This window comes from Prionailurus bengalensis, assembly GCF_016509475.1.
Source record: "Prionailurus bengalensis isolate Pbe53 chromosome B2 unlocalized genomic scaffold, Fcat_Pben_1.1_paternal_pri B2_random_Un_scaffold_46, whole genome shotgun sequence".
Taxonomy (NCBI): Eukaryota; Metazoa; Chordata; class Mammalia; order Carnivora; family Felidae; genus Prionailurus; species Prionailurus bengalensis.
In genome coordinates, this window is record NW_025091153.1 from 513,881 (window position 1) to 539,813 (window position 25,933).

Below are 25,933 nucleotides of genomic sequence, written 5' to 3' on the forward strand. Positions count from 1 at the left end.
TGTCCCTCTGGTCTCATCTCCTTACCTCTGCTTTTCTCCTATCTTAATATCTATCCTTTTCTTTGAAAGGTGGTTTCTTTTTTCACTCCCTCCCCTTCCTTGGCTTGGTAAACCAGTCCCTAATCTCTTTTCACCCCAGATTGGAAGGTGTGTCCCTCTCTGACACGCCTTAGAGTTATGATGGTCTCTTCCAGGTTTCCATAGCTCCATTGCTCAACCATTTGCCAGGGGTAACCATTAACCTAGCACTTAACTCACTCCCCAGCTTTCTTGCTACAGGGGATTTTCCAATCATTGTTTAGCAGAGCCAGATTATCCCACCATCTTCTCTAACCTCTTGGATGGGATCTCCCCATCTCAGGGTACCCTGGACAAAGTTGGGAAGGAGGATGTATTTTTTAAAGTATATACTTGTTTATTTCTGTCCCCCTCACAATCTTCTCACTTACCCTCCCGTCACACACACTAAAAAGTAAGTTTCACGAAGCCCATACTTAATTAATGTTCAGTACTTTGGGTCTACCACCTGACCCAGAATAGGCACTAAATAGTTGCTGAGTGAATGAATAACACCCCTCTGTACTTAGGGATGTGGGGGTGTGTGCATCTGTAGGAGGGGTACAGACATGTCTCAGCAGGAGTGTAGCTGTTCTTATCAGGTCTACTTCTCTCCACCAGACTTTGGTGTAATTCGAATGCTTCCACTTCCTTGTGGGAGACAAAAATTATAATTGAGACCCAGTAGTTCCCTCGTTGGGGTGGTAATACCCTGAACCAAGGATATAGGCAAAAGAGGACGAGGATAGGAGTCTTGCTTATTTCTGTTTATTTATTTAAAACACGTGGCTTTTACTAAGTTTACCAGGCACTATTCTAAGCTGTTCATAAATACTAGTTCAGTGGGTACAAATATTAATTTAGAGTTGTTGGTACAGGTTTAATAATGTGCTTATCTTCGCTCTCCGGAAAAAAAAAAAAAAGGAATTCGCCTCTGCCCCTTTAGGCTGCTCCCCCCAACCCGCCTAGACCAGTTAGTTCTGTAGGCTCTGACTCAAGCTCCGCTTCCGACTTTCACAGGCTCCACCCCGCGTCAATCAAAGCCCAAACCGGGAAGGCCTAAGGCCCGAGTGCTAAGCAACGGCACTGGCGGCGGGAAGTTTGAACGTTCGCACACCGCCCCATATGCGAATAGACCAATCAGCGTCCAGCCGTCTTAGCAACAGCGATCCTCTCCTCCCTCCAGTCCTGTCGAAATCTTAAGCAGGATCCGGATCTCTCCGGCCAATAGCGGCTTAGAGGGGCGGGGCGTGTGCGCGCGCACCCCGCCCCTACTCAGGTGTGCCTCTCTTGCGGGAGGGCGGCTCTTAGTGACGCGGTTTCGCGCACGTAGCTACCCAGGTGACTGAAAACGCGGGAAAGTGCCGCGAGTGTCCGCAACTGGGGTGGGAAGTCGAGAAGTTAGGGCAGCGATAGTGGGGGCGTGGTTGGCAGAGGCGGGGAGAGGAGAAGTGCAGACTCGGCCCTCAGGGCCCTCCAGCCCAAGTACAAGCTCCGGGTGACCGGAATGTGGGTGGGGCACGTGGGGTTTTGCAGTCTGGACTTTGGTGATATACCTAAGAAGTCGCCCGTCAAAATGTCCGCAGATGTTAAAACGTTACCGCATCTCTCCCCGGCCCTTGCAGCCCTGCGCCTCAGCCCTCTCCCAGTTCGGGTGGATTTGCGTGTCTACGCACCGCCTATCCCAGCCTCCTGGCGGTGAAATCCCGCTCCTGAACCGTCTTCGTTTTCTGCGCCCGCAGAGCATCCAAGGCCATGTTCTCCGTAGGAACGATCCCAGGCGGGACGCCGCAGAGCCCGGAGCCGGGGGCAGCTTCGGCCAGCTTTCCCAGCCTGGCCCCAGTGTCGGGCCGTGGGGAGGCTGAGGAGGAGGAGGACAACGAGCAAGAGCCGGCGGAGGTCTCTGGGGCGGCGGTGTCTGATGTCTGGTGGAGCAGGCGCTTGGATCCTGAGAGCAGGGAGTTGGTTGGAACTTCGGGATGTTAGAATCAATGGGCTTGGAATAGCTGGCAGGTCACTTGCCTCTGCTCTGTTTGACACTGACTGAATGGGGACGATGATACTTATCTCAGGGATTTGATAAAATGATTAAAATTAAGTAGGACATGGCATAACCCTACACTTACCAGCAGTTTCCTTTCCTGTCGGTTTCCTTTCTTCTTCCTGGGATAGATCTATCTGTGTGCGCTGTGGACTTCAGGATACTTGGGCATCGCCTACTATGACACTAGTGACTCTACCATCCACTTCATGCCAGATGCCCCAGACCATGAGAGTCTCAAGCTTCTCCAGAGAGGTGGGAGCAGAACCATGGATTCCTCTACTCTGAGACTGGAAGTGTATTTCACTCTTCTATCCTTACCTGTCTCAATTTATTTTATTGACTCCCAGAAGTTCCCCCTGTTGTTTATAGGAATTCATTTCATTATTCAACACTTATTGTTTATAATGTATCAGGTGCTGGAAATATCAGTCATGTCCGTCCTGCAGGGCTTTGGAGTCTAGTGACAATTTCCAGGTCACTCTTCCCTCCTGCCACCCTGCCAGTCTTCTCATTCCTCAATCTCATGCCTGACTCCTACCTATGCTCCCAATGTGCAGAGCACCTCTTACTTTTAGAGGGAGGAAATGAGGGTGCGTTTGTTTGTTTGTTTGTTTTGGAGGGAGTAGAAGGAAATAGCAAGGGGAGGCCTTATGGATTCCCCCTTAGAGGATCCTTTTACTCATGTGGTCTCCATTCTTCTTCCAAGTGTTGGATGAAATCAATCCCCGGTCTGTTGTTACGAGTGCCAAACAGGATGAGAATATGACTCGGTTTCTAGGGAAGCTTGGTAAGGACTGGGTAAGGGGAAAAGCAAAAATGGGAAAGGAGTGAACTGTGGAATATTCCAGGAGACTAAAGGGTCTTGGAGGAGCAACAGCCAGGAGGCCAGAATTGGGTGAGAGGGAAGGTGGGACAGAGGCAGAGGACTGAGATGTTCAGACTCATGGCCCTTTCTCTGCTTCCCCCACAGCCTCCCAGGAACACAGAGAGCCTAAGAGACCTGAAATTGTATTTTTGCCAAGTGTGGATTTTGGTACTTCCTTTCCTTTGCCCAATTCCTCATCCCATTTTTCCTACCCCTTTCTCCTTACTCTACTTGAGCTCCATCAGAAGTCTCTCCTCAGCCTTATCTTATCCTAACCCTTTGTGTTCTCCAAGTCCCATAAGCAGTCTCCTCAAGATCTCTCCTGCTCCTTACCCTTTAATAACCTGAAACCTTGTGAAGTTTCCACATAGGTGTGTCTAGGGATGAGGGCCTTCCCTGAGAAGAGGAAGTGGTGACACTTTGTGGATAACTTTGATTGTTGGGATTTTTACCTTTAAGCCAAAGCCATTTGTCCCTTAAAAAAAAAAAAATAGACAAAACCTTCCCAGGTTTGTAAAAAAGATAAGGAATGTTCTATTCTACTTAGATATTAAGACATTAGTGTTATTCATTCCTCTATTAATATGATCCTTTGACCCCAAATCCCAAATTCCAAATAGATACCTTAGGAATAGATATTCTGAATCACTTGTCTTTCTCAGGTTGTGCTCTCAGCCAAAGATCTTTATATTCTAGGTAAAATAAAGAGATAATTAGACTAAGTCTGAAAATTTGATACATTATTATTAGTATCATCATCATCATCATCATCATTTTATTTTGAGAGAGTGTGTGAGCAAGGGAGGGGCAAAGAAGGAGAGAGAGAATCCCAAGCAGGCTCCACGCTGACAGCACAGATGCAGGGCTCAAACTCGAGCTCTGAACCATGAGATCATGATTTGAGCTGAAACCAAGAGTCAGAAGCTTAACCAACTGAGCCACCCAGTCGCCCCTGAAGATTTGATTCTTGTTTCAGCTTTCCATTAACTGCCTGTGTAACTTGGCAAGTCACATCCTCTCTCTTGCTTCTATCATCTCATTCTTAAAATGGGGTGAAAATTGGGCTACAAGACCTTTCCCTTCCCTCTCATGCTTCCCCCCAAATAGGTCTGGAGATAAGCAAACAGCGCCTTCTTGCTGGAAACTACTCCTTCATCCCAGACTCCATGACTACCACTGAGAAAATCCTCTTCCTCTCCTCTATTATTCCCTTTGACTGCCTCCTCACGGTAGGAAGGGTCCTGGGAGATGAGGGCTGGTTGGAGAAAGGGACCAATACCCATTCCTAGGGTCGAGTCCTGGGAGGTACTAGTCCAATCCTGGAAAATAATAGTTTTCTCTGGTGTTGTCCAGCCTCCAGGACATTGGGATTTACCTCAACTCCATTACTGATTTCCTCCCAGGTTCGAGCACTTGGAGGGCTGCTCAAGTTCCTGGGTCGAAGAAGAATTGGGGTTGAACTGGAAGATTATAACGTCAGCGTCCCCATCCTGGGCTTTAAGAAATTTGTGTTGTAGGTGATTTACCCTAACCTCAAGCAAAGTAAGGTGGGATTGGGAGGTCTTAATAGCAAGACAAGGTGGGGGGAGTGGGGTGAGAGGAGTGGGCAGTGACTCATCAGGTAAAGTGCTCTAGGACACATAGGAGCACCTGAAGGGGGTGTGGAGCTCCGGGGAGATGACTGAGACAGTATTCCAGGAGGGGGATCTAGGGGGTGGAACCTAAGAATGAACTCACACCGCTCCTACCCCAGCCACCTTTCTTTCTTCTTGTTTTCTGTCCTCAGGACCCATCTGGTGAGCATAGATCAAGACACTTACAGGTAAGGAGATGGAGGCAGGCTGTCGTCTCTGGGGAGAGAGAAGGATTAAGTTTAATACTCTAATAATCCCAGTGAGGCTCCAGTTTCTTTAATCCAGGGGTTATTAAGGTCTCTCTCCTTGAAGAAAAGGGAAGAGAGGGAGAAAAGCCCAAAGGTGTCACCCTCCTTTTCTAAAGAGAAAAACTGATAGAGAAGTGAGGGACAGACCTTACAACAAAATTTAATCTCAGGAGGATGTTCCCAATCTCCCTTCCATCTTCTCAATTCCCTTTAAAAAATCCAAGTTACCTTGGAGCTCCTGGGTGGCTCAGTCGGTTAAGTGTCTGACTCTTGGTTTCAGCTCAGGTCATGATCTCATGGTTCAGGGTTCAAGCCCCGTGTCAGGCTCCATGCTGACAGTGCAGAGCCTGCCTGGGATTCTTTCTCCGCCCCCCCCCCACCTCTCCCCTGCTCTCTCTCTCAAAAATAAACTTAAAAAAAAATTTTTTTAAATCCAAGTTACCACAAACTCCTTCACTTCTCCCTTACAGTGTTCTGCAGATATTTAAGAGTGAGTCTCACCCTTCAGTGTACAAAGTGGCCAGTGGACTGAAGGAGGGGCTCAGCCTGTTTGGTAGGTATGCCCCTTCCCTCATCCCACACTACAAAATGCTGCCAGAAAAGCAGCTGCCTCCCAACATGTGTCCCAGTCCCTCTTCCCTCCCACTTCACTCCTGTTGCCAGATGTCTCTTCCACTCCAGTCCAGCTTTCTTATGCTCCTTGTACCCTCCCTGAGCTTGGGCACCCTCCCCCCCCCCCCCCATAGTTGTCCAGTGTCATTTGCATATCATCTCTTACTTTACCAATTCCATGTTCCTTCCTTGGGTTTCTATGGATGTTTCTGCTGGTTGTGCACCTGTCTAGGGACTTTGGGAGTCCCTATGTTTAGAGGAGAGTTATATAACTGCATAACTGTCCATAACTTATGCATAACTTATTTGCATTGAGTCTTTGTCTGCTGTCTCTGGCTTTAGGGTGTAGTGGGGACATCTCCCCAAGTAGCCGCATGGTTTTACTGTGCATACCTCAGTGGATTGTGTCTAATGTTTACATATATGTGTTGGCCTCTTTGTGAATCCAACCACAGTTGCTCTGTGTATTTTTCTGGCCAACTGTTCCTGTGAGTGGCTATCCCTCGCTAAGCCCATGGACGGTAATCCTGGCTCAGACTTGTGGCCAGTCGCTGGCTTTAGCTGCCTTTGTGTTCTGTATCTGCGGAACGCCCCCAGGCCAGCCTGTCCAAACTCTGTCCTAACCGAACCTCTGGCCCGGATGCCTCAGTTTAGACACACCCACACATTCCTTTTTCTGCCGCTGCCTTGTAACAAGCTCACTGCCTGCCCCTGCTCCCCACAGGAATCCTCAATAGATGCCACTGTAAGTGGGGACAGAAGCTGCTCAGGTAAGTCTCACACATGTGCTGCAGGTTAATGCATTCATTCTACAGACTCACACAAACCACCCCATCTCATAGTGCTGAGAACTGCCATTTCCCAAATGCTGGCTAAATGCATTTAATCCTCACACCAATCCCGTGTGGTAGCTAGTATCCTCATTTTGTGTTGTCAGCACAGATATACGTATGCCCATTGATGGTACAGACTGGCACACATGCAAGCAGCAGAAACAATCACAAAACACTAATGCACACATGGTAATATCTTTTTTTATTGAAGTGTAGTTGATATACAATATTATATTAGTTTCAGGTATACAATATAGTGATTCAGTGTTTATATACGTTATGAAGTGATCACCATGATAACTCTAGCTACCATCTGTCACCATGCAAAGTTATCACAGTATTATTAACTATATTCCTTATGCTATACATTGTGTCTTTTTTTTAATAACTGGAAGTTTCGACCTCATATGGTACTATCTTTACTTTTTTTAAGATTTTTTTTTTAAATGTTTTTTTTCAACGTTTTTTATTTATTTTTGGGACAGAGAGAGACAGAGCATGAACAGGGGAGGGGCAGAGAGAGAGAGAGGGAGACACAGAATCGGAAACAGGCTCCAGGCTCCGAGCCATCAGCCCAGAGCCTGACGCGGGGCTCGAACTCACGGACCGCGAGATCGTGACCTGGCTGAAGTCGGACGCTTAACCGACTGCGCCACCCAGGCGCCCCAAGATTTTTAAATTTTATTTTAAGTACAATCAACTCACCAACGTGGCGCTCAGACTCATGACCCCAAGATCAAGAGTCACATGCCAGGCCCCACATGGTACTATCTTTAATTATAAAAACCACACTTCACATTTGAGCTATTGTCTGTTGACTTTCAAAATTGTGTCTCTATTTCTGAGCTGTATATGTGGAATGCTCACCGCACATCATCACCAGTTGCAATTTCTATAGGCAGTTCAAGCTCAGAGCATCTAAACTGATGCCCACTGGACCTGTTCATCTTCCTGCATCCTTTTTTATCTGCATAATGGCATCGCTGGCAGTACTGCTTCTCAACCTTGGATTGATGCTTCTCCTTCACCCTTCATATTCAATTATTCACTAAGGCCTATTGATTGTACCCTGAAATGTCTTTCTCAGCCATCTCTCTCCCTCTTTCCACTGCTCTAACTCTGGCTGTAATCATTTCTAACCTTGGGCATTGTATTCACCTTCAGATTGGTCTCTGTGCTTTGAATCTCTTCTTTTTCCAATCTGTCCTTCGTTCTAAAATACTTGTCATTCCACAACAGAGATCTGAGCATGTCACTCCACTTTTTTTTTTTTTAAACCTTAAGTAAAAACAAAATAACATAAACCTCAGACTTCCCCGTTCTCCGTGGGATGGAGATTAACATCTTTAGCAGTATGATGTTCAGGGCCCCTCCCATTCACCCCAATTTAAACTTCCATGATTATTTTCCCAAGCCCTTCCTAAATCCATCCTTACTGGATCTGCCCTATAGTCCAGTCATTTGGGCCACTTTCCATCATGGAAATACACCATGCCCATGTTTATGCAGTTCCCTCTGGAAAGTTTTTCCCTTGTTCTTCACCTGTCAGAATCTTACATCTTCTTCAAGGTACAAGCCAACTATCACCTTCGTGGTGAAACTTTCACAGGCACCCATAAGGAGACTGACACACACCTTCCCATTTGCTCTCACGTTGCCTGTTTGTTTTCTAGTTGCACTGTCACATCAGGTTGGAGTTAGCGGTCGGTGAATCTGCTTGTTCTCATAGCTGTGAGCTCCGTACAGCGGTCATTCCTGTTACCTCAGTGCCTGGCACATGGCCTTGTATGTAGTAGCACCGAGTGAGTGAGTAGGTACACAAATGCAAACACATTGGTCACCTCATCTGTACAAACTCAGAGCTGAAACCTTTGCTAGCCTACAGGTGTGCAATCCTTTACCCACCTCACCTGCCCTGCACTGTGTGTCTTTTAGAGGTTAATTTAGGATAATCTGAGGTCATCTCCAGGTAATTGGGATGCCTTCATTACCCACGCATTCTACAGGTGCAGATCTCTAATCTCAACCAGGGATGAGAGAGAAGGAGTTCTCAGGGGAGAAGAGATCAGCATTAAAGGGGAGGGGAGGAATGCAGATCCCCCCAGGTAGGATCCGGCGGGGCATGGAATCACAACCTGAATCATGAACTAAGGACCCAGTTGGCCTCCAACTGGACAGGGCACCAGGAAGGTGACTGAATGTCACATTATGCTCTAAAGAGCACTGTGCTCACAGTCTGGAGACCTGAGTTTGAGACCCAGCTCTAGATTTTGGACAAGCTGCTTGTCTAAGGGCTTCATTTCCTCAGCTATAGAATTAGGAGGTTTAGCTTGACTAAGATTTCTCCTGGCACTAGCAGTACGTGAGTCAGAAAAACCTAAGTATTTTTTTTTAATGCTTATTTATTTTTGAGAGAGAGAGCGAGAGAGGGAGAGTGCTAGTGTGTGCACAAGTGGAGGAGGGGCAGAGAATCCAAAGTGGGTTCTGTGCTGGCAGCAGAGAGTCCAATTCAGGGCTCAGACTTGCAAGCCGCAACATCATGACCTGAACCAAAGTCGGATGCTTAACTGACTGAGCCACCCAGGCGCCCTGAAAAACCTAGGTATTTTACAAGAAAGTCTGCTTGTACTCTCCAAGGTGGGGAAGGGTATTCACAGACTGACCTACACAGCTGCTGGTGGAACTCTCTGTGGCTAAGGAGCAGAGGTGCCTAAAACCTACCCTCGAATCCAACCTAATTCTCCACTTTACTCTAACCTGGAGTGTTCTAACCCAGGGTAACTGGCCATAGACTATATAGTGTGAGATACATATCCTCAGGCCATAGTGTCTCCATAGGTTGGTTCTTTATATTAAGTAGCATGCCTGGGGTGGCTGGGTGGCTCAGTCCGTTGACTTTGGCTCAGGTCATCATCTCACAGTTTGGGGATTTGAACCCTGCATCGGGCTTTGTGCTGAGAGCTCAGAGCCTTCTTTGGATCCTCTGTCTCCCTCCCTCTCTGCCCTTCCCCCCCAAAATATATAAACATTAAAAAAATAAATAAAGTAAAATAACATGCCTAATGGCTTGCTCTAATACAGAAAAGAATTCATGGGCTCACAGGTCCTTGCAGAGTCTCACACTCTTCATAGCCATAGAGAAGATAGGGGCACCCAGAATTAGACAAACACAGAAGAAACATTTATTACCGTATACTAATTTATTAGGAAATACCTCAGGCACACAAAATGTGGAAGTAATAATAATACAAACGTCTATGTTTGCACGAACAAATTTAAGAATAAGGCAATGTTTTTGAAGGGGCGCCTGGCTGGATCAGTTGGTAGAGCATATGACTCTTTTTTTAAAACATTTTTTTTTAATGTTTTTGACAGAGAGAGAGACAGAGCATGAGCAGGGGAGGGGCAGAGAGAGAGGGAGACACAGAAGCCAAAGCAAGCTTCAGGCTCTGAGCTGTCAGCACAGAGCCCGATGCAGGGCTTGAACTCACAGACTGCGAGATCATGACCTGAGCTGAAGTCGGACGCTCAACTGACTGAGCCACCCATGCACCCCAAGTATATGACTCTTGATCTTGGGGTCATGAGCTTGAGCCCCAGAGTGGGTATAGAACTTAAGAAAAAAAAAAAAAAAAAGACAATGTCATTGAAGCCTCTTCAGTATCCTTCCCAATCCTTCTCTGCAGAGATGACCATTATCATGAATTGAGGATTATCACTCCACGTGGAATGGTTATATACTTTTACAGAACAACAAGAAAAGATGAACGTGTGTGCAATTACACCCAGAGACACTTTCACAGCTAAATGCAGATAAACTCACGCTGACTCACCGTCTCCCACTCAGCTGCAGAGAGAGCTAGAGTGTTGGCACACAAATACCTCAATACGCTACACTCCCTCTAAATATTGACAAGCTCCATTACATATCCACATGGAATGACACATGGTTACATCCATCAAAACCATGGTAAACAGAGTCGTGCTCACATGCAGAGATTTTTAGTAGGTCTGTGTAAACACGCCCGCATAGATAGGACACTGTACTTGCCAGTACAGATACTGATTACCACAATCCCCAGGGACCTCCAGACACACATTTTCACAAACTGGGATCAAGACAATAACGAGAACAGATGTAACTTCTGTCCCCACCCCCGTGTCATGCCTCGCTTCCAGGCTATGGTTCACACGTCCGACTCACGACCTGGGAGAGCTAAATTCTCGGTTGGATGTCATTCAGTTTTTCCTACTACCCCAGAATCTGGACATGGCTCAAATGCTGCATCGGTTGCTGGGTCATATCAAGAATGTGCCTGTGAGCCAGGGGTGGGGGCCGGGAGGTGGGGAAGGAGTTTGAGGGTCAATATTGGACATGGGGCTTTTTGAGGAGCATTAGAGTGGGAGAGGGAAAACAATGGCTGTCCCTTTGACTGTAGCTGATTTTGAAACGCATGAAGCTGTCCCACACCAAGGTCAGCGACTGGCAAGTTCTGTACAAGGTAAGTTCTTCCTTCTTGAATCCCAGAAGTCCAAGTTAAGTCCCTCAGCATGTGATCCAGACCTTCTGTACTCTGGTCACCCTCTCCAACTTTATCCTGACACTTTTTTTTTAATTTATTTATTTTGAGAGAGAGAGAGTGCACGAGTGAGAGAGCAAGCATGAGCCGGGGGGGGGGGGGGCAGAAAAAGAGGGGGAGAGAGAGAGAGAATCTTTTTCTTTTTTTTTTAACATTTATTTATTTTTGAGACACAGAGAGAGAGACAGAGCATGAACCGGGGAGGGTCAGAGAGAGAGGGAGACACAGAACCTGAAACAGGCTCCAGGCTTTGAGCTGTCAGCACAGAGCCCGACGCAGGGCTTGAACTCATAGACCTTGAGATCATGACCTGAGCTGAAGTCGGATGCTTAACCGACAGAGCCACCCAGGCACCCCGAGAGAGAGAGAATCTTAAGCAGGCTCCATGCTCAGCTCAGAGCACGACTCGGGGCTCGATCCCCCAGACCCTGGGATCATGACCTGAGCTGAAATCAAGAGTTGGATGCTCGACTGAGCCACCCAGGCACCCTATCCCAACACTTAAAAAAAACAAGAAAAAAACTTTGTATTGTAGAAGTTGTGAAAAAAGAGTTTTTAGAGTAATATAATGAGCCTCCATGTACCCACCATGCAGCTTTGACACTTGGACTCATGCCAATCTTGTTTCATGTATATCTTCTCCTTGCTTTCCCCTTCCTGGATTACTTTGAAGCAAATTCCAGCCATCATATAATTTCACCCATAAATATGTTAATATGATTTCTAAAAGAAAATTTCTCTTTTTTTTAAATGCTTATTTATTTTGGGGGCACCTGAGTGGCTCAGTCGGTTAAGCATCTGACTTCAGCTCAGGTCATGATCTTGCGGTTCGCGGATTCAAGCCTCGCATCAGGCTCTGTGCTGACAGCTCAGAGCCTGGAGCCTGCTTTGGATTCTTTGTCTCCCTCTCTCTCTCTGCCCCTCCTTCACTCACACTCTGTCTCTGTCTCTCAGAAATAAACATTAAAAAAAATTTTTTTAATGCTTATTTATTTTTGAGAGAAAGAGTATGAGCATGAGAGGGGCAGAGAGAGAGGGAGACAGAGTATCAGAAGTGGGCTCTGCACTGATAGCAGCTAGCCCAATGTGGGGCTTGAACTCATGAACCATGAGATCATGACCTGAGCTGAAGTCAGATGCTCAACTGACTGAGCCACCCAGGTGCCCCAAAAATTACTTTAAAAAAATTTTTTAATGTTTATTTATTATTGAGAGACAGAGATAGAGCATGAACATGAGAGGGGCCGAGAGAGAGGTGCCCCCCCAAAACTACTTTTAAAAAGGAATAATGGCGGTGCTTGGGTGGCTCAGTCAGTTAAGCATCAGACTCTTGGTTTCTGCTCAAGTTTGATCTCACCATTTGTGGGATTGAGCCATGCTTTAGAGCCTGCTTGGGATTCTCTCTCCCTTTCTTTCTGTCCCTCTCCCCCACTTATGTGGGTGCTCTCTCTCTCACAATAAATATAAATAAAAACTTAAAAAAACATAAAAAGGAATAACAATATCATTATCTTACTAACAATCAGCATAATTCTTGAATATCACAAATTGTCCGATGTTCACATTTCTATTCTTTTTAAGAGCAGGTTTTTAAAAATTTTTTGTAATGTTTTACTTTTGACAGAGAGAGAGAGAGAGAGCAAGCGCAACTGGGGGAGGGGCAGAAAGAGGGAGACACAGAATCTAAAGCAGGCTCCAGGCTGTCAGCACAGAGCCTGACACGGGGCTCCAACTCATGAACCATGAGATCATGACCTGAGCCAAAGTTGGAAGCTTAACTGACTGAGCCACCCAGGTGCCCCACATTTTTTTTTATGTTTATTTATTTATTTATTTTGAGAGAGAGAGAGAGAGAGAGAGAGAGAGAATCCCAAGCAGGCTCCATGCTGTCAGCATAGAGCCCCAACTGGGGCTCGAACTCATGAACCATGGGATCATGACTTGAGCCAAAATCAAAAGTCAGATGGGGCTCCTGGGTGGCTCAGTCGGTTAAGCGTACAACTTTGGCTCAGGTCATGATCTCGTGGTACATGAGTTCGAACCCTACATGGGGCTCTATGCTGACAGCTCAGAACCTGGAGCCTGCTTCAGATTCTGTGTCTTCCTTTCTCTGCTATTTCCCTGCTCTTGCTCTGTATCTCAAAAAAAAAAAAAAAAAAAAGAGTAGGATGCCCAACTGACTTGAGCCATGCAGGCCCTCCTGATGTTCACATTTCTAATCCTCTCTTAAATGTCATGATTTTTAAAACATTACATTTTGTTTAATCAGGATGCAAATATGTTCAACATATGGCAATGGTTTGATGTCTCTTGAAGTCTCCTTTGTGGGTTCCTTTTGCCTTTCACAGTTCTCCCTCCTTCTCTATCTCAATCTTTATCTCTCTTTTTCCCCTTGCAAATTATTTGTTGAAGAAGTTAGATTGTTTGTCCGACAGAATTTCCCTTAGCCTGGATTTTGCTGAATGTAATCAGTAGGTGTTTTTGACATGTTTTACGCTCTTCTAGAATTTCTGTAAGTAAATAGTTGAACCTAGAAGATCGATCAAATCCAAGCTAGGGTTTTTTCAGTACTGTTTTATAAGTGGAGGAATATAATGTTTCATATGTCTGTCTCTCCTTTTGTGATGTTAGCAGCTTTTGATGTTTAATACCTAAGTCCATTATTTCCTTATGGATTGCAAAGTAGTATTATTCTGTCATCCTTTCTTCATTTATTAGCCAGAACATTTCTGTAAAGAGAAGCCCTCTCATCTGCTTTTTGGTTTCCCAGTGATATATTTCATATCATAGAAATTGCTTGATTTCCCTCCCCCTGCTTTTATTTATCAGCTATCAGCATATAGGAAATTGGTTCCCTAACATCCTCCAAGGTAGCCAGTGTGTTTTTTGTTGTTGTGTATCATCATGAACTCAGATTTATGCGTGTGTTTCAGTCCCCTGCAATTTTAGTCTTTCTACATGTTCAGATTATTCCATCTTTGGCCAATGGGAGCCTCTTCCTGTTGGCTTCTGAGTCCTTTAAACATGACCCCAGTAGACTTTCCCACTTGGCAGCTTCCCTCCTGCTCTCTGATTTGATGGGATCTAACAAAAATATCATTCACATTTCCTGGTTTTATTTTATTTTATTTTATTATTTTTTATGTCATCTCTGCACCCAAAGTGGGACTTGAACTCTTGACTCCAAGATCAAGAGTCACATGCTCTTCTAACTGAGCCAGCCAGGTGCCCCTACATCTCATATCTCCTGGTTCTGACCCAGGATGAGACATTTCTCCAAAGAGCCCTGGTTCGTTTTAGTGAAAAATTGTATCACAGGCTGTCTCAGTCTGAATGCTAGAGGTGCACAGCATGTTTTACTTATTGTTTTTAAGACTTTTCTGTGGACATATATAGGAGCTTTTAAAAAGTAAAATACATGCATGAAAAAATTGGTACTGATACCACCAATTTAAATTCAGAAGCACAGCATCCTTACCTTATATATTCCTTTACTTATCTTCTTCAGTATTTCTTCTTCATACTGAAAATTCTGGTTCTCAATAACACTAGCAATGAGAAGATTAGAATATCATTCATTTGCCTTTTCCTACATTACATCCACAACGATCTTAGTATAACACTTCTAGCACTACTATCAATGATATTATTGAAAATAATTTAAGATTTTTTGGGAGGAGAAGGGAAGTTCTTTTTGTCCCTACTAAGGATATACAGTCAAATTACTGTGTTTTAGTCACTTGGAATAGTTCCTCTCTGTGTAGTTATGTCACTATCTGGACATACATTTATGTTCATTTGTTTCATTCTATTTTTGATTTTTAAGAATTTTTTAAATTTCATTTATTTTTATAATTACATAAAATATTTATGTAATTCCAAACTATTATGTAGTCAACTAATTCTAGTTTCTATCCACCCCCCCACCTATAGATAACATTGTCTTTTAAAAATTTTTAAGATTTATCCTTCTGTTGCTTTGTTTTAAATTCTTTTTTTTTAATAATTAAGATGTAAAGAAAAGTTGCAAAAATTGTACATGGTGTTCTCACATATCCTTCATCTAGTTTCCCTTAATGTTAACATATTACCAAAATAATGTTGACATAACCATAGTACAGTTATGTCAGAAATATTTTATGAGTTACAATTCAGTGTTGTATTTTTATTTTACTCAAATTTTTCTAGTTTAGTTCCTTAAGAGTTCTTTTCAGATTGACTTTTAATATACCCATTTATTTATCTTTTAATAGTTTTTTAAAGTGTATTTTTATTTGAGAGAGAGCTAGAGAGCAAGCAGGGGAGGAACAGAGAGAGGGAGACAGAATCCCAAGCAGGCTCTGTGCTGCCAGCACCCAGCACAGATCTTGATGTGGATGGAGCTCGAACTCATGAGCGCGAGATCATGACCTGAGCTGAAGTCAAGAGTCCGACATTTAACCGACTGAGGCACCCAGGCGCACACCCCGCCTTTTTTAAATAGTTTTTTAAAGTGTATTTTTAAATATGCCCCTTTAGCTTTTAGATTGGCTTTTCAGATTCACGTAGGCTTTTGATATGCCCTTCTGACATGGCCCCCAGTCCATTTTTGAGCACTTCCTAACTTTTTACCACTACAAGATGCTCCAGAGTCATCTTATATTTTCCTTGCCTAAGCCCTAGAATCAACCATTTCTCCAAGGAGTCCTGGTTACGTTCTTTGGAGAATAGTATTAGAAACCAAGATCTGGACACTAGATGTGGTTATTGCTACTGGGGTATCTGTCACTTCTTTTCACCACAGACAGAGCTAAAGAAATAAATGTACTATGCTAACCCATGCATATACATCTGTATTCCTGAATCGATCTATCTATATAAGAATCCATGAGTTCATACTCATACCTCTGATACCACAGAGTTCACTCTATACCACAGTCAATACCACAGAGTTCACTCCAGACTTCCTCCTTTCCTCATTTGTAACTTCCTTCTCTGCCAGTGAGAAACCTGCTTCTTATTATCTTCAGCAGGTTTCTTTTAACATGAACAGATATGTGGAACTATTTGTATCTTCCATTCTCACTACTGAACATTCATCAGCCAGGCCAGGCTATGCATTCAGGGACTCTGCACACTGTGTTCTCAACGTAGCGTGGTGGTTAAAAGCCAGACACCTGGGTTCAAATCCCAGCTCTTTTATTTACTCTGTGAGACCTTGAGCAAATTATGTTATTTCTTTGTGCTTCCAGTTGCTCCTCTGTGAAATGGAGATAATTCCTATCTCCTAAGATTATTTTGAGGATGAATGAAATTAACATATGTGAAGAATTTAGAACATTGCCTGTCACCCAGTAAGCATTCAATAAGTGTTGGCTCTTACTCCTACCTCTATTCATTTAATCATGCTCTTGCTTTCAAACAGAATACTCTCCTTCCTTTTGAATAGCCTTATTCACAACCAAGTTCATTTCCTTTTTTCTGTAAAGATAGCCCATATTAGTCTTTTTTAAAAATTTTTTTAAATGTTTATTTTTGACAGACAGAGCACGAGCGGGGAAGGAGCAGAGAGAGAGGGAGACACAGAATCGGAAGCAGGCTCCAGGCTCTGAGCTGTCAGCCCAACGTGGGGCTCGAACTCACAGACCGCGAGATCATAACCTGAGCCGAAGTCGGATGCTCAACCGACTGAGCCACCCAGGCACCCTAGTCCATATTAGTCTTATTCTCTGAACTTATTTCATAACTTTAATCAGTTCCATAACTTGGTCAATCTGTTTTGTGGGTATCATTATTTTTGCTGCTTGTTTATTTCCATCATGGCTAGGTATAAACCCTTTGATTTATTTACTTCATATATCTTCTACCACCAAGTAAGGCTCAGTAGATGCCCTATGGATTTGGTCTGTCCTCTCAGTCTAACCTTGGCAGCCACCTCAGGGCCCTGAGCTTCACCTTCACCTTCTCTCTTCTTGCTGTCTTTCCCCAGTGCTATCTTGCTCCTTCTGCTCATTTACTGTTCTGCCTTCCATATCTCTACTTCTCTTTCTCCTTCCTCAGTATAAAATCCTTTCCTCTTAGGGGCACCTGGGTGGATCAGTTGGTTGATCATCCAGCTTTGGCTCAAGTCATGATCTTGTGGTTCATGGGTTCGAGCCCTGTGGCAGGCTTTGTCCTGACAGCTCAGAGCCTTCTTTGGATTCTCTTCCTGTCTCTCTGCCCCTCCCCTGCTGTGTGCATGCGCATGTGGACTCTCTCTCCCTCTCTCTCTCAAAAATAAGTAAACACTAAAAATAAATAAAAAGTTTAAAAGATCCTTTCCTCTACTGAAGAACCTACCACTTTATTTTTACTTATTTATTTATTTACTATTATTTTTTTTAATGTTTATTTATTTTTTAGAGAGAAAGAGACAGAGTATGAGCCAGGGAGGGTCAGAGAGAGAGGGAGACACAGAATCTGAAGCAGGCTCCAGGCTCTGAGCTGCCAGCACAGAGCCCGATGCGGGGCTCAAACTCACGAACTGTGAGATCATGACCTGAGCTGAAGTCAGAGGCCCAACTAACGGAGCCACCCAGGTGTCCCTATTTATTTATTTTTTAAGTTTATTTATTTTTCTTGAGAGAGAGAGAGCACGAGCAGGGGAGGGGCAGAGAGAGGGAGAGAGAGAATCCCAAGCAGGCTCCATCTTGTCGGTGCAGAATCCAAGAGGGCTCGAACCCAAGAACTGTGAGATCATGACCTGAATCCAAACCAAGAATCGGACACTTAAACAACTGAGCCACCCAGGTGCCCCTATTTTTAAATCTTCGGGGTGTATTTCTGTCTTCCTCGTTTGACCAAGAGCTCATCTGGGACAGGGCCCATTTTAGTTCTTTGTAGTCTCACTATTTAGTGTAGTGCCTGACACAGAATTTTACAGATGCCATTTTCCTCACTTACTGTTTCTTTTTTGCCTTTGAGATCTTCTGTCTTTTATATTGTGTTTCCCCCTGCTGCTCTCTGTTCTTCTCAGTCCATCCCTGTCCCCTCACCTCAGCCCATCTTCTGTCCATTTCTGCTGCAGACTGTGTATAGTGCCCTGGGCCTGAGGGATGCCTGCCGCTCCCTGCCCCAGTCCATCCAGCTCTTTCAGGACATTGCCCAAGAGTTCTCTGATGACCTGTACCATATTGCCAGCCTCATTGGGAAAGTGGTGAGTGGAAGACAGAGGCAGAACCCCTGGGGACCTAGGGAAGAGAGGTGGGATTGGAGGACACAGAAGGACTGTGCTCTGGGGAATGTGCTATGGAAGATGAGAGACATCAAAGTCAGTTGGATGACCAAAGAATGAGATGGTGAGAGGAGGTGTCAGAATGTCAGAGACCTGCTTGGAGGGTTAGGGTTAAAGCAGGAACTGCAGGGAGGATTGGGACCCGAGTAGAGGTGAGGAGCAGGATTGGGAGATGGTTCTGGGTGATGAGCAACTGGACTTTTTATCTCCTCAGGTGGATTTTGAGGGCAGTCTTGCTGAAAATCGTTTCACAGTCCTCCCCAACATAGATCCTGAAATTGATGAGAGTGAGTGTTGGGTGTGCAGTGGAGCCTATGGGCCCCAAACACGAGCCTGCCCAGTGATGGGGTACCATCATCAGTAGGTGGCCACTACAACTGGGGCTAACTAACCATGGCAAACAGGGCAGGAACCTTACTTTCGATACTCATATGTCTTCCACCCCCCTAGAAAAACGAAGGCTGATGGGACTTCCCAGTTTCCTCACTGAGGTTGCCCGAAAGGAGCTAGAGAATCTGGACTCCCGTATTCCTTCATGCAGTGTCATCTACATCCCTCTGGTGAGGGCAGGAGGACGGGTGTAGCCTCCAGGGGTCTTTTATGGGAGATATTAGGTGTATGAAGGACACAGTGCTGGTTAAGAAAACCCCTGGGGAAGTGTGAAGAATATGAACACGGTGGTGGCTTTAGGCCCTTGAGAGAAGCACTGGAGAATACTGGGATCTCTGGCATCCTCTGGGGAGATAAGGTGCCCAGTACTTTACTCCCTGTTTTAACTCCTCTGCACTCTCCCCAGATTGGCTTTCTTCTTTGTATTCCCCGCCTGCCTTTCATGGTAGAGGCTAGTGACTTTGAGATTGAAGGACTGGACTTCATGGTAAGGCCCTTGACTTCTATGGGGGGTGGGGAGGGTGATGAGGGAAATGAGTCAGCAGCTGAGGGAGGGCCTTCCCCCATCAGCACTGCCCAATATGGGATGTCTCTTCTATAGTTTTACTTTGATCTTTACCAGCTCTGAGATAAAAGAGAAAGAAGTCAGGTGAGAAAGAGATAAAAGACCTGTACCCTGAAAACTACAAAATGATGAAAGAAATTGAAGATGACATAAAGAAATGGAAAGACATTCCATGCTCTGGAAGTGGAAAAACAATTGTTGTTAAAATGTTGATACTACAGTTTACAGATTTAATGCCATCCCTATCAAAATACTAACAGTATTTTTCACAGAACTAGAACAAAGAATCCTAAAATTTGTATGGAACATCAAAGACCCTGAATAGCCAAAGCAATCTTGAAAAACAAAAAACTGGAGGTATCACAATTCCAGACTTCTAGTTTTATTACAAAGCTGTAGTAATCAAAACAATATAGCACTAGCACAAAAATATACACATAGATCAATAGGACAGAATAGAAAGCCCAGAATATGCAATAGAGAGGGGCACCTGGGTGGCTCAGTCAGTCAGTCTGACTCTTGGTTTCAGCTCAGGTCTTGATCTCAAGGTCGTGAATCAAGTCTTGCATTGGGCTCCACACCAGGCATGAAACCTACTTAATAAACTCAAAATGGATTAAGGACCTAAATGTGATACAGGAAACCATAAAAATCCTAGAAAGAGAGCACAGGCAGTAATTTATCTGACATTGGTTGTAGCAACATCTTTCTAGATACCTCTCCTGAGGCAAGGGAAACAAAAGTGAAAATAAACTATTGGAGCTACATCAAAATAAGAACCTTCTGCATAGCAAAGGAAATAACCAAAAAAACCTAAAAGGCAACTGTGGAATGGGAGAAGATATTTGCAAATGACATATATGATAAAGGGTTAGTATCCAAAATATGTAAAGAACTTATAGAGGCGTTTGGCATGCGACTCTTGATTTCATGGTTGTAAGTTTGAGCTCCATGTTGAGTGTAGAGATTACTTAAAAATTTTTTTTAAATATTTATTTTTGAGAGGGCGGGGAGGAGCAGGGAGAGAGAGGGAGACACAGAATCTGAAGCAGGCTCCAGGCTCCGAGCTGTCAGCCCAGAGCCCAACGCGGGGCTCAGACTCACCAATGGTGAGATCGCCATCTGAGCTGAAGTCAAACCCTTACCCGACCAAGCCACCCAGGGGCCCCAAGATTACTTAAATAAATACAATTAAAAAAAAAAAAAGAACTTATATTACTCAATAACAAAGAAAAAACAAATAATCCAATTTAAAAATGGGCAAAAGACATGAACAGACATTTCTCCAAAGAAGACATCTAGATGGCCAACAGACACATGAAAAGATGCTGAACATCACTCACTGTCAGGGAAATACAAATCAAAACCACAATGAGATATCATCTCACACCTAAAGCCACACTTTAGTCAGAATGGCTAAAATCAAAAACTCAGGAAACAACAAGTGTTGGCAAGGATGTAGAGAAAAAGGAACCTTCCTGCACTGTTGGTGGGGACAAAAACTGGTGCCATCACTGTGTAAAACAGTATGGAAGTTCCAAAGAAAATTAAAAATAGAATTACCCTATGATCCAGGAATCACACTGCTATTTACCCAAAGAATACAAAAACACTAATTCAAAGGGATACATGCTCCCCTATGTTTATAGCAACATTATCTACAATAGCAAAACTATGCAAGCAGCCCAAGTGTCCACTGATAGGTGAATGAATAAAGAAGATGTGGTACGCACAATGGAATATTACTCAGCCATAAAAAAGAATGAGATCTTACCATTTGCAATGGCATGGAAGGATCTACAGAGTATTATGCTAAGTAAGATAAGTCAGAGAAAGATAAATTCCGTATCATTTCACTCATATGTGGAATTTAAGAAACAAAAATGAACAAAGAAAAAAGACAAAACCAAAAAACAGACTCCTGACTATAGAGAACAAACTGATGGTTACCAGAGGGCAAGTGGGTGGGGGGATGGGTGAAACAGGTGAAGTGGATTAAGAGTACATTTATCTTGGGGCACCTGGGTGTCTCAGTCGGTTAAGCATCCAACTTCGGCTCAGGTCATGATCTCAGGGTTCGTGAGTTTGAGCCCCACATCGGGCTCTGTGCTGACAGCTCAGAGCCTGGAGCCTGCTTCAGATTCTATGTCTCCCTCTCTCTGTGCCCCTTCCCCACTCACACTCTCTCTCTCTCAAAAAGAAACGTTAAAAATAAAAATAAAAAGAGTACACTTACCTTAATAAGCACTGAACAGTGTACATAGAAGTATTGAATCACTATATGTACACCTGAAACTAATATAACACCGTATGTTAATTATACTAGAATTAAAAATATATATATCAGAAATTATCAAGGGGAGGCATAACTAGTGTTTAAGAATGAATATTTGGGTGATAAACTTACAAAGAAAATAAAGAATTGATTCCCAGAAAGGTCAGAATAGAGGTTACTTTTGAGGAGCTGGAGAAGGTTGTGATAGGATGGCTCTCTGGGGTAGCTGGCAAAATTTTAATTTCTTAACTCAATTTGTAACCTACATGGTTAGTCACAGGGTATTTGCCTCATAATAATTCTTCTACACATTTGTTTAATTCAGTTTTTTTTCTTTCAATGTTTATTTTTGAGACAGACAGACTGTGAGCAGGGGAGGGGCAGAGAGAGGGAGACACAGAATCCGAAGCAGGCTCCAGGCTCTGAGCTGTCAGCACAGAGCCCGATGTGGGGCTCAAACTCAGGAACCATGAGATCACAACCTCAGTGGAAGTCAGATGCTTAACCGAGCCACCCAGGCGCCCTGTTTTATTTTAAAATATAAAGTTAACGGGGTGCCTGGGTGGCTCAGTCAGTTAAACGTCCAACTTTGGCTCAGGTCATGATCTTACGGTCTGTGGGTTCGAGCCCCGCATCGGGCTCTGTGCTGACAGTTCAGAACCTGGAGCCTGCTTCCGATTCTGTGTCTCCCTCTCTCTCTGCCCCTCCCCTGCTCATGCTCTGTCTCTCTCTGTTGCAAAAATATATAAAAACATTAAAAAAAATTTTTTTAAATAAATAAAATATAAAGTTAAAAAAAAGTTGGGGTGGGGCTGGAGGTGATGTTAGAGAAGATGGAGACCATTAATGCAAGGCCCACAGCTTTGAACCCTTGCACCCAGTTTCTGTCAGAGGAGAAGCTGCACTATCGTAGTGCTCGAACCAAGGAGCTGGATGCATTGCTGGGGGACCTGCACTGTGATATCCGGGGTGAGGAGAAGCAAAAGGCTGGAGGGGAGCGGGCAGCTTGGAGGATATTCTAACAGGCTCCTTTCTTCCTTCTCTCTCACTCTGACTTTGTACCTTTTCCTCTCAATGTCTCGGGGTGTCTCAGACTCTTTCTCTGCAAGCCTATTTCCAGGTCTTTCTGCTGGCTTCTTTGTCTCTTCTTCATTTTCTCCTGGAGCTAATGTCCACCCCCTTTCTCCCCCACCTCTAGACCAGGAGACCCTGTTGATGTACCAGCTGCAGTGTCAGGTGCTGGCGCGGGCAGCTGTCTTGACCCGTGTGTTGGACCTTGCCTCCCGCCTGGACGTCCTGCTGGCTCTTGCCAGTGCTGCCCGGGACTATGGCTACTCAAGGCCCCGTTACTCCCCCCAACTCCTTGGGGTCCGAATCCTGAATGGCAGGTGAGAACAGAAGGGGCTGGAGGCATAGACACAAGGGGCCCAAAGGCCCCATCTCTGGTGCCTTCATTTATCTGGATTCACAGGCCATGTGTGAGGTAACTCTCTACCCACTGCAGACATCCTCTGATGGAACTCTGTGCCCGAACCTTCGTGCCCAACTCTGCAGAGTGTGGCGGGGACAAAGGGAGGATCAAAGTCATCACCGGACCCAACTCCTCAGGGAAGAGCATATACCTCAAACAGGTGAGGAGAGGGGCACATGGGTAGCTCAGTCAGGTGAGCACCCAACTTCAGCTCAGGTCATGATCTGACAGTTCATGCGTTCAAGCCCCACATCGGGCTCGCTGCTGTCAGCACAGAGCCTGCTTTAGATCCTCTGTCCCCCTCTGTCTGCTCCTCCCCTACTTCTACTCTCCCCCAAATAAAATAAAATAAAATAAAATAAAATAAAAAAAACAAGTGAGGAGAATCCCTGCACACTGGGCCTCTGGCATCTTTTTCATTGTCTCCATCTCCCACCTGCCTGCAAACATGGGTCCCTACAGCTCTTCCCCTGTGTTCTGACCCGATCTGTCATGAAAAGTCTGTAGTGCCCACTCCCTGCTCCTCTACCTCACATGTTCCCATTCTGTACTTGAGGGAGAGCCATGCTCTAACAGATCTTTCTGTGCCCTGAAATCCTCTCCCCCATCTCTGAATAGATCCATGCCATTCCCAGGTGTGCCTCTGCCCCCTCCCCCCTTCCTTTTTCCTGATTCTAAAGAAAGCTGAAGGGGCTCTACTCTCCTATTAAACTGTGTCCATCCCTCTTTGATCTATAATTCATCCCTCAGCCTTGACTCACCTTTACCCCAGCCCACACCATCAGGCCCCAGGCCCTGTCTCCTCTGTTTCTAGGTAGGCTTGATCACATTCATGGCCCTGGTGGGCAGCTTTGTGCCAGCAGAGGAAGCCGAAATTGGGACGGTAGATGCCATCTTCACCCGGATTCATAGCTGCGAATCCATCTCCTTGGGCCTCTCCACCTTCATGATCGACCTTAATCAGGTCAAAGGGAGCAAAGGGGGGTGGGATTGTGGGAGGGTATTAGTAAGGAAGGAACTCTACTCTTGAAAAATAATCAGGGGCACCTGAGTGGCTCAGTTGGGTGGGCGTCTGACTCTTGATTTCAGCTCAGGTCATGATCCCAGGGTTGTGGAATCAAGCCCCATGTTGGGCTCCATGCTGAGCATAGAATCTGCTTAAGATTTTCTTCTCTCTCTCTCTCTCTCTCTCTCTCTCTCCCTCCCTCCCTCCCTCTCTCTTCCTCTGCCCCTTCACACCCCCCCCCCCATGCTTTCTCTCTAAATGAAAAAAAAAAAATCTAAAAAGAAGAATGATCAGAACAAGAAAAATCTTCATTCTGCAGCATGCCTTCTGTATTAGGGGCAGGAAGCACCAAATTCAGAGACTGGGAGAATCAATATCATGAACTTTTACTGAACCTTTGATTTGCATGAGACACTGTTGGCAATGAAAGGATGAATGAAATGTGTGTCTTACCACTGAAGAACCTGCAGTCCAGTAGGGTGGACACATATATAAGCAGCTTTATTCACAGGCAGACTGTGGTCAGTGCATTACAGGCTTGAATGCCAATGAAATTCTCCCTTGTCCGCCTGGTACCCAGCAGGTGGCGAAAGCAGTGAACAATGCCACCAAGCAGTCTCTGGTCCTCATTGATGAATTTGGAAAGGGAACCAACACGGTGAGGAGACAAAAGGATGAGAAACTGAGGAGGGGAAGCCGGGGAAGACAAAGGAGCACGAGGGTGACGCTGTGCCTCGGGAAAGGAACAGGGGTGCATGGGGCAGGAAAGAAACAGAAAAGTGCAAGATGGGGCAGGCCAGGGCAGGTGGAGAGGTGTACACAGGGTACCTCTGGTTCAGTACCCTCACCCCTGCCCTCTGTGCAGGTGGATGGGCTTGCGCTTCTAGCTGCTGTGCTACGACACTGGCTGGCACTTGGACCCATGTGCCCTCACATCTTTGTGGCCACCAATTTTCTGAGCCTTGTTCAGCTACAGCTGCTGCCACAGGGGCCCCTTGTGCAGTATTTGGTAAGGAAACCCATCTAGCCCTCTAGGGATCCATAGGATGAGCATTTACCAGAACTGAGGACAGGTTCTTCAGGTATGACACGGGCTCCCTGAGCACAGGAACCACGTCCCTTCCCATTTCTCACTCCCCACAGGGATTGGCCAAGGGTTTCAGGGTGGGAAGCAGAGACATCGATGACACACTGTCCCCTTGTATCTCTTTTAAGACCATGGAGACCTGTGAGGATGGGGACGACCTAGTCTTCTTCTATCAGGTTTGTGAAGGTATTGCCAATGCCAGCCATGCGTCCTACACAGCTGCCCAGGCTGGGCTTCCCGGCAATCTCATTGCCCGTGGCAAGGAGGTGAGATCCAAACGTCAAGTACCTCCATCAGGGCTCCCTTCCATTAGCCTGGCTTTCTGGGTCCATGGGATTTCTGACCCTTAGTTCCAGTTCTCTTACCCAACTCCCCCTCCTCCACATCCCACCTCCACCCCCACCCCCACCCTCCTTCTGGTTCCTAGGTCTCGGATTTGATCCGCAGTGGGAAACCCATCAAGCCTGTCAAGGAGTTGCTAAAGGAGAAGCAAATGGAAAAGTGAGTGTGTGGCCCAGTGTCCCGGCTCTCTCTAGCATGTCTGCAGCTCTTCTCCCCCTTTCAGGGACTCAGCCTCTTTGTCCTTCAGAGACCCATGATTTATCCTGAAATCCCTAAATTTTCCTGGGCTCCCTGTGCCACAGCCTCTCTCCTCTGCCTGGGGACTCAGTTATCTCTTCTCCCGTAAATCCCATTTTTCTCTCTCCCATTAGTTGCCAGACGTTGGTAGATAAATTTCTGAAACTGGATTTGGAAGATCCCAGCTTGGACCTGGACATTTTCATGAGTCAGGAAGTGCTGCCGGCTGCCACTGGCATCCTTTGAGAGTCCTTCCTTGGCTTTCCTCCACTTCCCAAGACCCCAGCGAGCTGCCATGCCCTGTCTCTTTCCTGGTCTCCCTCAGGCCCGAAATTCTCAATTTTCCTGGAAATTCTGTTTCACGTTAGGAATAAAGTTTATTTCAGAGCAAGGTATTGTTTCTTTAGAGCAGCCATCACAAAACAATAGGAAAGA

General features: G+C 45.2%; 1 protein-coding gene across 2 annotated transcripts; it reads left to right on the forward strand.

Annotated features, from left to right (window-relative positions):
- The first annotated feature begins 1,292 nt into the window (after positions 1-1,292).
- On the forward strand, positions 1,293-25,889 carry MSH5 (mutS homolog 5). 2 transcript variants are annotated; one of them, XM_043571934.1, is made up of 25 exons: positions 1,293-1,398; positions 1,800-1,956; positions 2,230-2,353; positions 2,808-2,888; positions 3,072-3,134; positions 4,074-4,195; positions 4,370-4,479; positions 4,753-4,788; positions 5,319-5,401; positions 6,185-6,230; positions 10,473-10,611; positions 10,733-10,795; positions 17,919-18,047; positions 18,340-18,412; positions 18,576-18,685; positions 18,922-19,002; positions 22,237-22,324; positions 22,554-22,743; positions 22,860-22,986; positions 23,641-23,790; positions 24,416-24,490; positions 24,698-24,841; positions 25,048-25,185; positions 25,347-25,420; positions 25,633-25,889. In XM_043571934.1, the coding sequence occupies exons 2-25, from the start codon at positions 1,813-1,815 to the stop codon at positions 25,742-25,744; spliced, it is 2,502 nt and encodes an 833-aa protein (XP_043427869.1). In that variant the 5' UTR covers positions 1,293-1,398; positions 1,800-1,812; the 3' UTR covers positions 25,745-25,889. The 2 variants fall into 2 exon arrangements, with proteins under 2 accessions (XP_043427869.1, XP_043427870.1); XM_043571935.1 differs by lacking the exon at positions 1,293-1,398 and having other exon boundaries at positions 1,465-1,956.
- Positions 25,890-25,933: the final 44 nt, after the last annotated feature.